Source organism: Cricetulus griseus (assembly GCF_003668045.3).
Source record: "Cricetulus griseus strain 17A/GY chromosome 1 unlocalized genomic scaffold, alternate assembly CriGri-PICRH-1.0 chr1_0, whole genome shotgun sequence".
Classification (NCBI taxonomy): Eukaryota; Metazoa; Chordata; class Mammalia; order Rodentia; family Cricetidae; genus Cricetulus; species Cricetulus griseus.
Genome location: NW_023276806.1, coordinates 191420219 through 191432910, shown reverse-complemented (window position 1 = coordinate 191432910; position 12692 = coordinate 191420219). Strand labels below are relative to the sequence as shown.

The 12692-nt window shown below is 40.4% G+C and overlaps 1 protein-coding gene across 1 annotated transcript; it reads right to left on the bottom strand.

Moving 5' to 3' along the window:
* Positions 1-671: 671 nt before the first annotated feature.
* On the bottom strand, positions 672-10791 carry Ptn (pleiotrophin). The gene is made up of 4 exons (XM_035451388.1): positions 10677-10791; positions 9411-9584; positions 7374-7535; positions 672-805 (listed from the first exon to the last, which is right to left on the bottom strand). Exons 1-4 carry the CDS (start codon positions 10789-10791, stop codon positions 672-674), a joined length of 585 nt encoding a protein of 194 aa, XP_035307279.1.
* Between the last annotated feature and the right edge of the window lie 1901 nt (positions 10792-12692).

The following is a 12692-nucleotide window of genomic DNA, read 5'->3' as shown; positions in this document are numbered from 1 at the left end:
TGTTTCAAGCTTGGCCATTTACTGGCAGGGTGAACTTACACAAATCATATTTCCTAGACTGTAAAATGTAGTAAAACTCCTATGAGTTTTTGTGAGGTTTAAGGGAGAAAAGCCATGCCAATAACTTAGCATAAGGCTTGTCATATGACAAATATCCAATAAAGAAATTACTTTTATGATGCTCAAGAAATGATAATAAACTGCAGACAACACAATAAGCAATTTTTGATTCAGAAATTAGAAGGCAGAAATACAAAAGCGTGTGGGGAGGGAAAACTTAGGATTCTCAGCCCAAAAAGTAATGAGTGTGAACACTGTTCAATTATGCTGCCACCCTTAGTATTAATTATTATAGAGCTGTGCTCTGTGTGCACAGCTAATGAGCCTCCAAAGTGTGGAATTTACCCAAGGAGATGAAAGCAGACAGAGTGAGGTAAACCCCACAAATATTTATAGTTAGTTCCTCGTTCTTACGTCTGCCTTGGCAAGTAGGACCGAAAGTTCTTGACTAAGGACAAGATTAAAATACCAAAGAGATTCTTCTCCTGGTGAGCTTTTAGCAGCCATGCCTCAGCAGATACAGGAAGCCAGTGTATGAACATCATGCCCCAGTGAGCCAGGTGAGACAGTATAGTTGGATGTAGCATTTGTCTTTCACCTGTTCACTCCAGTCATGTCCCATTCATCTGTCTCCTGAAATTTGGATGTTTGGCTTGACTGGCGTAGAGCGTACGAACAGTGGTGTAGAGCAATGAACAAGGAACACTAATCAGGTAAAGTCCAGACAGGACGATTCTCACACAGACTGGTAAAGATTGAGCATGAGTCTGGAATCCTAACCACTTTTACATAGGAGTCATGCCATGCATATTGAACCTACATAGGAAAAGGCAGTTTGCCATACAGAGATCCAGTTGCAGACTGCCACCACGTGTCTAAGCCCACAGCTCTGCTTGTTAGGATGGACTCCTGCCCTAAGTGCCGAGGTTCTCTAAAGCTTCGGCTTCCCATCTGGGAAACCCGAGTTGCAGGACTTACTTCAGAGTTTTGTGTCTATTTAGAAGTAGCGTATACACACTACATGAAGCTGTGAATGGCACAAGGAACTCGTGGATAGTTACTGTTGCAACCACCATAGGTGATCTTACATCAGAGGTGTGAATACCAACTCAGCACCAGCCATGGCAGTGCACTACCATTCAATACTACCACCAAGGAAGATGAGGCAGAAGAATTGTGAATTCAGGGCCAACATGAGCTACACAGTGACTTCTAGGCCAGCCTGGCCTACCTATGTGAGACCTTGCTTGAAAGAAAGAAAAGAAAAAGGGAAACAAATAAAAAACACACTGAAAATGCCTACATCAACAGGATATAGAAAACAGGAAAGTAGTCTCAAAATTATTGTACATTTGTCAAGCACATTGCCTATGGCCCTCATTTTCATTTTTCTTTATTAATAATATTATTCATTTATTTGGGGGGTTATATATATGAACAATGCATCTTCATTTCATCTTAATAACAATGCTATGTTGTATTTACTGTCAGCAGTTTGGAAGACAAAACACGCTACTTTGACAGGAAAGGAACAAAATCAAATCTTGCTTTGGGTACAATATTATAAGTATGAAATAAAAATACAGGTGCTGTCAAACATTTCCACAAGCTGAATAGCAACAAAATGAAAATCTGAGCCCAAACTGAGAAAGCAGGTTTCTTTCTGACCAAGAAGCACAGAGGTCCTACAGTGTACCCCATGCTGCCTTGTCTGCTGTCTAAATTTAAGAACAAAAGTCCTCAGCACCCTCTTCTCCAGCCAAAGAGACTCAGTGGTGGAGGCAGGTCCTGAACCATTCTGCAGAAACTCTACCCTATATACTCTCTCCACATGGTTAAAAGTCCCAGAGCCATGCCTCTTCCTGCTGGATGACAGAGGCCCCCAAAATGGGGGTAACATGTTGAGGAACTTATTTTATCTTCAAAAGAACAAACAAAAGAATTCTCTTTAGGAGAGAAAGAATAAGGAATGCTGGGAATATCACTTTAATGACCCCAATTTCCCATTCAGTAGTCAGCTGCCAAAAGCTCTGCACCCCACACAGCAGAGCCTGGCTCTTAGACAGTGGCCATCCCTTTGATTTGTAAAGATGAATCATCAAACATAAGAGAAAGCTAGGCAGCTGTCCCAGACAGAGCAATGAGATGGAAAGCTTTTAGAAATAGCTGGGAAAAAAAGAATGGGCATTATCATGAGTGGAAAAATTCAATAAGCACCTGGCAGCAGATTGTGGATTGTAACGGAGCTGGCAGACCAACTTTCATTCATTTCCTCAATCACCTCTAGGACAGCATCTAACTTGGTACTCCTAATATGGACCATCCCAGGAACATTTTTTGGACAATCCCCAGGCGCCAGACAAACTCAAAAGCCAATGATCACCCTGCCAACTAAGCAGGCCCTACCTACATGAACTTCAAGATACCACTAGTGCTTCCAATATTAAAAGCAACGGCCATATAAGACACAATTAGAAATCCTAGAATAATAGACTCCAACACATTGCAACACTCCTGCCTACTCTGAAAGATCGTCCACTAAATGCTCATTCAAGATCCTTGAAGCAGGCTGCCCTGTGCTTATAGGTAATATCTGAAAAGCTGAATGTATTTCCCAGACTCCCTTGAAGCAAGATTCTGAGTTAGGTCTAATATTTATAAGCAGGTATGCTTAAATGAGATACTGAGGTGTACATGATACAGGAGTAACTCACAACAGGGACCAAATTGGAGATATTGGATACTTACACGCATACACGGGGTGGGGGAGGGGCAGAAGGGCCTGATTTGGTGAGTGAGCTATGAATGATTTTTTTCAGGCTCTGAATCATTGCATTCTATGCACTGAGTAGGGGGTAATTTCAGCAGAAGGATTCTTGCTAGAACAATCCCATGTGGGGTAGTTAGATATTTTCCCTGGATCTGTTGCCTTTGGCTGTATTGTACTGGCCTTGCACTATCCAAGCCAGATCCACTGGGCTCCTGGGGAGTCTTTGAACTATATAATACCCTTGAATAAACTCCCTTCTGCTTAGCCAACTCGTGTGGATCTTGATGCCCTAAAATCACTGGCCAATGCAGGGTTTTCCTAATTAAATTAAACTTGATTAAAACCCTTTTGTTTCCTAAGCAAAAAAGAGCTGTACATTTATTTCCTCAGCCATCACTGCTAGGCTGGCAATAATTAAGTTCTGATCATATCTTCCAGTCCTCAGAGCCACACTGCCTGGATGGAACCCTATACCTACTTAATGTACCAAATACATCCCATTGTTACCTCTCACTTCTTCTGGGTATACAATGTTGAAGTTCTCTTTGGGTTAGGAGGGTTACCCACATGCAAATGTGGAATCCTTAGGTAATGAGATTTAAGAGCATACCCTGCCTCATTGAGATTGTGTGCTGAGGGGTGGGATTTGCATAATATTGACAAAACGGCAGCCACTATTCTACATTTTAAGAGGCTGTGTTGCCGGAATGTGCTGGAATGAATTTTAATGCTGCCTGAGTGGGCTAGTTAGCAGTTTTCCAATTGTTTAGAAAGGAAAATAGACATTAGAGGTCCCTTTATTTTCTAATAGCTATTTTAATCTTTTGCTGTATTAGCATCAGTCTAGTTTCAAAAATATTTTCTGGTTTTGCTTCAACTTAGCAGTAAGTATTTGAAGTTCTACCAACAACCATGTTCCATTCTGAAATTTAATTGCACAATCTTCATATTAAGGGTAAGAGTAATTTCTGAACTAAACTGTAAGAAAGGAGGAAGGAAGGAAAGAAGGAAGGAAGGAAGGAAGGAAGGAAGGAAGGAAGGAAGGAAGGAAGACCACTAAACAAACAAAAACAAGATAAAACTGAGCCTGGCCATGTGTTTGATGACAAAGTTAATGACCGGGAGAATGGAGAATTAAGCTTTAACCTCAAAGACTTGAGTCCATGAAATAATTAAATGTATTTTAATGATTGTTGGTTTTCCTCAAGACCACAATATCATATGCTGGTTATTTTGGAAAGTCTGAAAGTTATGAAAGAGTCCCTTTCAGGTATGTCTCATGTAAATGAAAAAAAAGAAAAGAAAATTATCCAGAAGACAAACAAGAACAACGTTTAGAACTCTGTCTCTGCTGTTAGACACCAGACAGGCAGGATGGCTGTGGCTGAGCCATCAAATTTTTGCTGTATTCATTTGTTTCACGAAGGCTACATCAGATAACAGGCAACTTCCCAGAAGCTCTTCCATTTAATGTGGCGAGACAGAAAGACAAAATGCCTCCCATGATAAAAGGTCCACGAGTTGACAAGATGGGAAGTGGCATGATGCAACTGAAAAGGCAAGGCATCTCCATGTCCATCGGAAGCCTCTGACGTGTCACTGAACCTTTCTGAGCCTGTTCTTCCAGAAATCTTAGAAACACTGTCTGTGTGTGGAGGGACAGAGACTATCTCCCACGCAGTCCACTGGCATGGGGCTGTACAAAGCTTGCTTCCTCTCAGATCAAAGGAAAATAAAATGTCAGAGCTTAGTTCATATTAATGTGATTTCAGTAATGTATGAGCTGGTAGAAAAGAAAGTATGAATGCGGAGTGGCCAAATCTTGACTCTGTCATTCCTTAGAGATACACCACTGGGCAGGTGCATTATCCAGGGTTTGCCTGTCTCCTCTCCACTAATGTTGCATGGGACCTTATGGCATAGTATCTACACAGTACATAGAACAATGTGCAGAAGGGAAAACGATCATGATAATGACCATGGAGGCTCTGACTTAGTATTCCCTGTTTGTCCACCAATCTGAAGAAAATGGGCTATCTCAAGGCTGAAGAAGGAAGGAAGGAAGTTGCAGACTCTACACACCGTTATTTGAGAACCAGTATGGAAATATACACAGCTCCCAAGTGTCACTGGTTTCCTTTTATTTAAACAAAGCAAAACACATCAGAGAATGTGTTTGTGTATCCCATTTAAAAAAAATCCCCAGTCTGGCACATCTCCCTGGCTCATCTTCTGCAATAACATTTATTCTTTGTGCAGAGGAATGGGTAATGCCAAAATGACATTGATGAAATCTGTTACTGTTTTAGATGGCCAGGATTGGGTACTTTTCACAAAGGTCTATTATGTGCAAGGGAAGATTATATATTTGAACAACCTATGATTTATAAGGTGCCTGAAAGATATTCTGAAGCATGAGACTCACTTGGGCCAATCCATTTTAAACAAATTATATACCCACATGATTTAATATGAATAAGCACTATAGAATGTCTATCCACTTGACATATTCTTACCACCATAATGAAAACAGAATGTGAGAAACACATCTAGTCTTCAAGCTATCACTAAACAGCAAAAGGAAAAGAGCTGCAGTATCCAACAGTCTAACTAAAAAGAAGGCCTCTTGTAGTGTGTTTATTGAGTACCCGTTAGGGTCTTTATCACTTGTAGACTATTAATGTTTGTGACAGTTTTGTATTCACCAACCTCACCATCACCATGCGCTCCTTTTCAATTTTCCTCCCCTTTTATCAAGCTCCATCTCCCCTCTTCAACTGCCACAGGGATGTCGTGTGAATACACGTCTTTTCTGGTCAGTGTTTCATGCTGAAGCAGGAGTACTTTCAGTTTGGGCGGTGTAACAGAATCTTCTAGGGATCATTCATTGGGTTAGAACTGCCAGGGGGTGATCTGGTGGGTCTGATCAAGTTGGGGCAGTGGGAATTTTCTAGGTTCCTGTGGAAACCCTTGTACACAGCTCAGGCAGAGCTTCTCTGTTCTGTGTAGCATAGGAAACTCCTTGAGTTCTATCCCTTTTCGATTTGCTAGGGATGCTGCAGGTTTGGGTTCAATTACTGCTTTGAAATAAGTCAGTCTGAAGGCTGAATCTCTAAACTCCATTTCTGAAAATGGCTCCTGTTTTTTTTAGCTTGTCTTGTCTAGATAAGTAACACAAAGAAAGTGGGTAGAAACTCCCCTGGAAGGTAGCCAAAGTCTCAGAGTATCTGTGGTCCCACAGTACCCAACTGTCTTGAACTTGGAGGTTCAAGTTTCCATTGCCAACTGCATCAGAAGATGAAAAACTTGACATGTAGAAAGAACACTCTCTGGCAAAGCACCAGCTGTCCTCAGTTTCTGGGGGATTTCTTTTTTCTTATTTTGGCTAATCACCAGCATTTATCTGAATTTCTCTTTACAATGAATCCGGCAGGATAAATTTTCAAGTGTATTTTGAGAGTCAAGTACAAGGAGAGGTCAAGGGGGTATTTTAATTTGGATTTCATTGAAGCTTACAGCATGAATTGTCTGTGGGAGCCACATGAAGTACCATAGCACAGGCAGCTTGGATAATAGGCATGCATTCTCTCACCATTCTGGGGATGGCAAGTCTGAGATCAAAGTGTTGGACTGACCTGATTTCCTGTGGGACTTCTCTCTGTGGCTGGCACCTCTCCTCCACCCCCTGTGTCCTCACACGGCCCTCCCTCTGTGTGTGTCTCTTTGCTAATCTCCTCTTAGAAGAACATCGACCATATCAAATTTGGTCCCATTCCTATGACCTCATTTGAACTCAGTTATCTCTTGAAAGTCCATACTTCTAAGTACAGTCACATTCTGAGATACAGGGTGGGGGATTATGACTTGAAAAATACAGATTTGGAGTAGACAGAATTCAATTTATCTACTTATGAAATGAAACGATTTACCACCTCCTTGGCTTCCTCCAGCTGGCATCCCACCTGCATCAAACTGAGGCTATACGGTCCTGATTTACCAGCATGAATGTGGAGCCTGGCATTCTGGGAACAAGTACTCTGCATAGTTTTAAAATTCTGTGATGAATGGGTACAGAAAGTTGAAATACTTCAAGGTGATAAAGCTACACAGTTATTAAAAGATATATATAAAGCTTATCACCTCTCGTAGAAGAGGAAAGGAATAGATACCATATCTTTCCTGATTCTGTGAAAATCATACTGTAGATAATCTAAGAGAGGTTTGATTTAAAGTTTTATGCATTATGAGTTCTGTTAGTTTATTTATCTTGTCCCAATTTTGAAATTTGAAATAGATGTTATCCTTGTATCAGCCGTCTTAACTGGCATGTTTTGCTGAGGCATTTAGTTGTATTCCTGTTTAGTTCCTAACTCCCAAGGTGTTTGTGTATGCAGAGAACTTCAACTTGAACTCTGAGACTGCCTACGGAAAGTATGTTATTGTGTTCACAAATGGGCAGTTTTCAATCGCTTCTCTCCTAGAATTTTTGGGTTTCGCCTGAGTCTCCTAGTCTATTAAAGCTGACAGAGTGACAGTTTCTTACCTTGAGGCTTGGGCTTGGTGAGTTTGCCACAGGGCTTGGAGATGGTGACTGTCTTCTGGCAGTCAGCATTGTGAAGAGCTCGTTTCAGACTTCCAGTCCTGGTCTTCAAGGCAGTATTCAGGTCACATTCTCCCCAAGCCTGGAACTGGTATTTGCACTCAGCTAAAAAGCATAACAAATTGGAAGAACAATGCTTATGAGAGCTTATTGTAGTGATAATAAGGGCACAATTTTGATGTTACATTTTTGTATTTAAGCCATCACATATTCCTATGCAGTTATAAGAATAACACGGGGGCATTCCATACATGCTTCCCCCAATTTCCCCAATTTTGGCATCTTGAACAACTGTGGGCCTATCTTATAAAATGGAAATTATGAATTCCAAGAGTGGAGTCAGATTTCAGTTTTATATGCATGAACGCATATAGTTCTGTGTATATGCATGGACATGTATAGTTCTAGCCATGTGAATGCATGTAATCAGCACCATTAATGTACATATCATCCCAATGCCAGGGTCCCATTGTCACCTTACATACAGTCACAGCCTTCCTACCTCTTAAGTTACCTACAACCACAAATCTTCTTCAGCTCAATTCATTCTATAAATGAGATTTTAAACTATGTAAACTTTTGTGATTGGCTACTCTCGTGCCCACAGAAATTAGGAGATGGTGTATGATCCTCTTGAACTGGAATGATGGGTGTGAGGAACCTAACCCAGGTCCACTGCACGAAAAGCAGGTGTTCCTAACAACTGAGCCATCTCTATGGCTCTGAGACTGGCTACTTCCTTACTTACCATAAATTTGTGACTATCAACTCACGTTGTGTAAATCAATATTGTATGTTTTTGTACAACTGAGTAACCATCCACGATATAGATATCCCAAACTTTATTTATCCATCGCCAACTAAAAGATGCCTGTATTGCTTTATTTTGGCTAATTTATATACATACAAATGCAAATTCTATTTATTCATATAAGGTGTTCTGTGAAAACATTTTATTTTCTCTGGAAGAAAAACGCCCAAGAAACTGCTGAGTTACATGGTAAGGTCAACTCATGTTTAATTTCATACAAACATAAAACAAGCAACCTCTCCAAAAAGTAGTATCTTTTTTAGTATTGCTGTGCCATTTTCTATTTCTACTGACAGTAACTACATAACCTAGTGTCTCTGCATCTTCACTGCCAGGGGTATCATAATGTTTTTATTCCAGGCATTCTGATGGGTACATAGCAACATGTCACCAGGGTTTCAATCTCTCTTCCCTTAATGGGACAGAGAAATTGAGTATCTTTCCAGGTGTCTATTTATTATTATCTATTCTCCTCATAAATTATGTCTGTTGGTATTTATTCACTATCTTCCTGGATTGTTAGGGTTGTATGTTTGCTTGTTTGTTTTGATTCTATATTGATTCTTGAGATTTTTATACATGTTCATGACAGGAGTCCTTTAAGAAACTTTTGTTTTTTTGGTTTTTCGAGACAAGGTTTCTCTGTGTAGCTTTGGAGCCTATCCTGGCACTCACTCTGGAGACCAGGCTGGCCTCAAACTCACAGCGATCAGTCTGCCTCTACCTCCCATGTGCTGGGATCAAAGGCTTGTGCCACCAATGCCCTGCCTCACAAACTTTTTTTAAGTGAGTCTTAACCATACCCCATACTATTTAAAGTCTAATTTATATGACTCTGTTGTCATTTTGGCTATCAAATGACATTTTCTCAGTTTTCCTGGCTGGTAGAGTAGGTTGTATTAAAATATGGTTGAAAATATAATGGTAGATGACAAGGATGTTACTAATTACCCTAAAATGTACAAGACAAAAACAACAAAAATCCAGCCCCTGATATCACTAGTGCTGAATCTAAGAGGAAAGCTGGCTGGTCACCGTGTGTCTAAGAAAATATATTTATTTAATTTAATATAAACATGAGTTGGCTTTGAAAATGAATTTGATAGAATTGTTCCAAAAGTATTTCAGAATAGTAGATTAAAGCAATAAGAACACAGGGTGAGACTGACCTCCAAACTGCTTCTTCCAGTTGCAAGGGATCTTACATCTCTGGGTCTTCATGGTTTGCTTGCACTCAGCACCAGTGCGAGTGCCCTCCCGGGTGCCCAGTCCACAGTCCCCGCTGGTGGGCACACACACACTCCACTGCCATTCTCCACAGTCAGATTTTTTCACCTTTTTTTCTGCAAGGGAGGAAACAAAAAGCAACCACCGTCCAGAAATGTACTGAACTCTTGAATATGGCTAAGTTCACACCTCAGAACCTCGATTGTGGAGTCTATGACTTTTATCTCTATCTGTATTGTCCAGGAAGACAGTGGGATGTCTTCTCAATGATCCAGTCAATGCATGGTTAAGAGGAGAAAGAAAGAAAACATGGGGGCAGAGACGGAACTAATACTACTAAGTCATGTGTGTGATAGAGACTGTTCTACGTGAATCACTAATATTTCCTTTTAGAAAGATGTTTCTGAATGAAGGCGTTGTCCCTCTGCCTGCTCCCTGACCACCACAATATGAGCTATTCTGCCACGCGTGCCTGCAGTGACGGGCCCACACCTCTGAAACCCTAAGTGAAATAAAGCCATCTTCCTCTTAAATTCACTCCTCAAGTGTCTGAATGCAGCAACAAACAGCTAACACACTTGTGCCAGATGAAATTTGAAGATTTGTGTATCTTTGATGAAACATTTGAGAGTGTAAAATTTTACAAAAAGAAGGAAATATTTTTCATTTTTATTTTGTTTTGTTTTGTTGTTGTTGTTTGAGATGGGGTTTCTCTGTATTGCTTTGGAGACTCTTCTGGAACTCACTCTGTAAATCAAGCTGGACTCACAGAGATTCACCCGCCTCTGCCTCCTGAGTGCTGGGATTAAAGGCGTGTGCCACCAATGCCTGGCTAAGAAGGAAATATTTCTGTCAAAATAAAAAATTCTAAGTAGTTTATAAAAAGCTTGAAAAATGAGGAGGGAATGTCTATTAGAAGTAGTAGTGGTCAGACTAAAAATTTCATTGAAAATTGATGGTGTGGTTCTGTTCTGTGGGTAAAAAGGCATAATAGAAATGTGTATAGGACACAGACTAAAAGAGACCCCCAACACCACAGCCCACTCATGACTATCCAAGGGCATGTTCATTCGGGAGCAAAATGGGGCAATTTAGGGTTTCCCTAAATAATTGAAAGGATGTTAGAAACTGTGGGAGAACTATAAGCAGGTAGCTGGGCTGCCTGGGTACCATCCAAGGAAACATCTCTCTGTGACTCCACTGCTTACCGGGTTTCTCTTTCTTCCCAGCCTCAGCAGTGTCCACAGCTGCCAAGATGAAAATGAATGCCAAGAAAGCAGCTGCAAATTTTCGACGTTGCTGCTGGTACTGTTGGGATGACATTTCTGGAAATGAAGAGAACAAGAAGAAGGTGATTTCAACCTAAGTCAGGATGAAGATTCAACTCTCTGATGAAGCATGCTATGTGAAGCTTCTGGAACACTGGGTTTTAGGAAAACTGTATTGATTATTACAAAGTGTAATTTTATCCTTTCTCACCAACAGCTGCAAAAGCAGTAAATCACGTGGTCATGGGCAGAATTTAATCATTCTTCGTATCAGATTTCACAGCCATTTGTTATGTGTGACTCTGGGGTTGTGAAAGCAAGAGAACCACGTGGCATGATTTTGAGCAGATTCCTACAATCAATCCTGTTGCTTGCATCACTTGCTAATAACAACTACAGTCATCTTCAGGATGCCTGGAAGTTCCTAGAAACATTCATGGTGTTGCAGTCACAGTAATCTTCGGTACAGCCGTGACAAATGATAGTGTACAGTAGCTTGTGTGTACTGACTGTGTTTTTTATATTTAGGCATATCTACCAATGAGCAGCATTTCTGATTCTTATTTACCCATGTTCATTTTAAACATAGTATCATCCCATTGCTCATTAGAGTGAAACACAGAAATATAGAGCTGGCATGCTATAACACTAAGAATTCATAAATGGATTTTACTCAAGAACCACTAAATCCTCAGATCTGGAGAGCAGTGACTATACATGCTCAGAAATTGAAATACTGCTCATCTCACATAAGTCAAAATCCCTAGAAAACCCTAGGAAGATCCCTGTTATACTCAAAGATGCTGTGATAACCCTCCATCAAGATATTCACCTTGCCTAAGCTGCTCTGAAAAAGCCACTGATTGCAGAAACGTGGTTGATGGTCATTTACCTCCATCTGCTGTGTTAATGGTGTTGTATAGATCACACAAAAGTGTGCAAATAATCTTTGGTTATTATTAGTGTGAGCTGTATTCCTTTTTTCCAAAACTTGCAATAGATTAGCTTTTAATGATTTTACAATTTCTTTAGTAAATAATGAGACTACTCCTGTGTGTGTACTCATGTGTGCCTGGGGGTATAATATGTGTGTGTGAGTATGCACATGTATGTGCATGGGTATGCACATGTGTGTGCTGTGCTCCCTCTATTATGCATCTTGTTTTCCTAATTCATAAGTATCTAAAATATGATACCATGGTTACTAACTAATCTTGTATCAACTTCCACAATGTTAGAATTGTCACTTATTGGAGTTGTGTTTTGTTTTTCTATCAATGACTGGATTCTATAGTATGATTAAACATATTTTACCAACAAACTAAAATTAACATTTTTACCACTTTGCCCTTTAAAACATGAACCCTGCTTAATCAACACCAGTTCCATCCCCGGCAACAGTCCAGTATTAGAAGCTTTGCTCTCCCTAAAGCTGCATTCTTAGGACAGTCTCACTGAATTGCTCCATGCAAATCAGGTAGGTGACTCCTCCTCATCTTGTGATTAGAGGTAGGAAGCCAGCCTGGACTCGATGACTTGCAAGCTTGTCAGAGTTCCCAGAGATGAGCCCCCTGTGCACCTCTGGGATATACTTTTTCCGGGGACATTCAAACACCATTTTAAACGATTGGGCACAAAGTGAACCAGAGCCCTTGCTTCCCCCAATGGCTGCCTAAGCACCTTCTTTCAGTACCTACGAATTGTGGTGACACTTCTGAAAATTCATAAAAGGCAAATTATCTCCTTTACTCGGGACTTTTCAGTTTTGATTTCAACTTAGATTTCATTTTCATGTGTAAAAATTACCTGTAAATTGCCTTACCTATACTGTTATGACATATATTATTGTGAGAATCTAAACATTCCAGATGAGAAAGCACAACTCTAAAGAAAATTTTCTGACCTAGCAATGGGGTGATGACCTCCCTGGTCTTAATAAATGCAGCCCACGAAGAG

Bases quoted from the DNA above. Each gene is read 5' to 3' on its own strand.
- Ptn (XM_035451388.1), bottom strand. From the start codon at position 10,791: ATGTCATCCCAACAGTACCAGCAGCAACGTCGAAAATTTGCAGCTGCT. The intron at 7,536-9,410 runs GTCAGTCTCACC...TATGCTTTTTAG, and splicing joins CTGGAAGAAGCAGTTTGGAG to CTGAGTGCAAATACCAGTTC. The intron at 806-7,373 runs GTAAGAAACTGT...AATCTTTACCAG, and splicing joins CACCAAGCCCAAGCCTCAAG to TCTGTGTGAGAATCGTCCTG.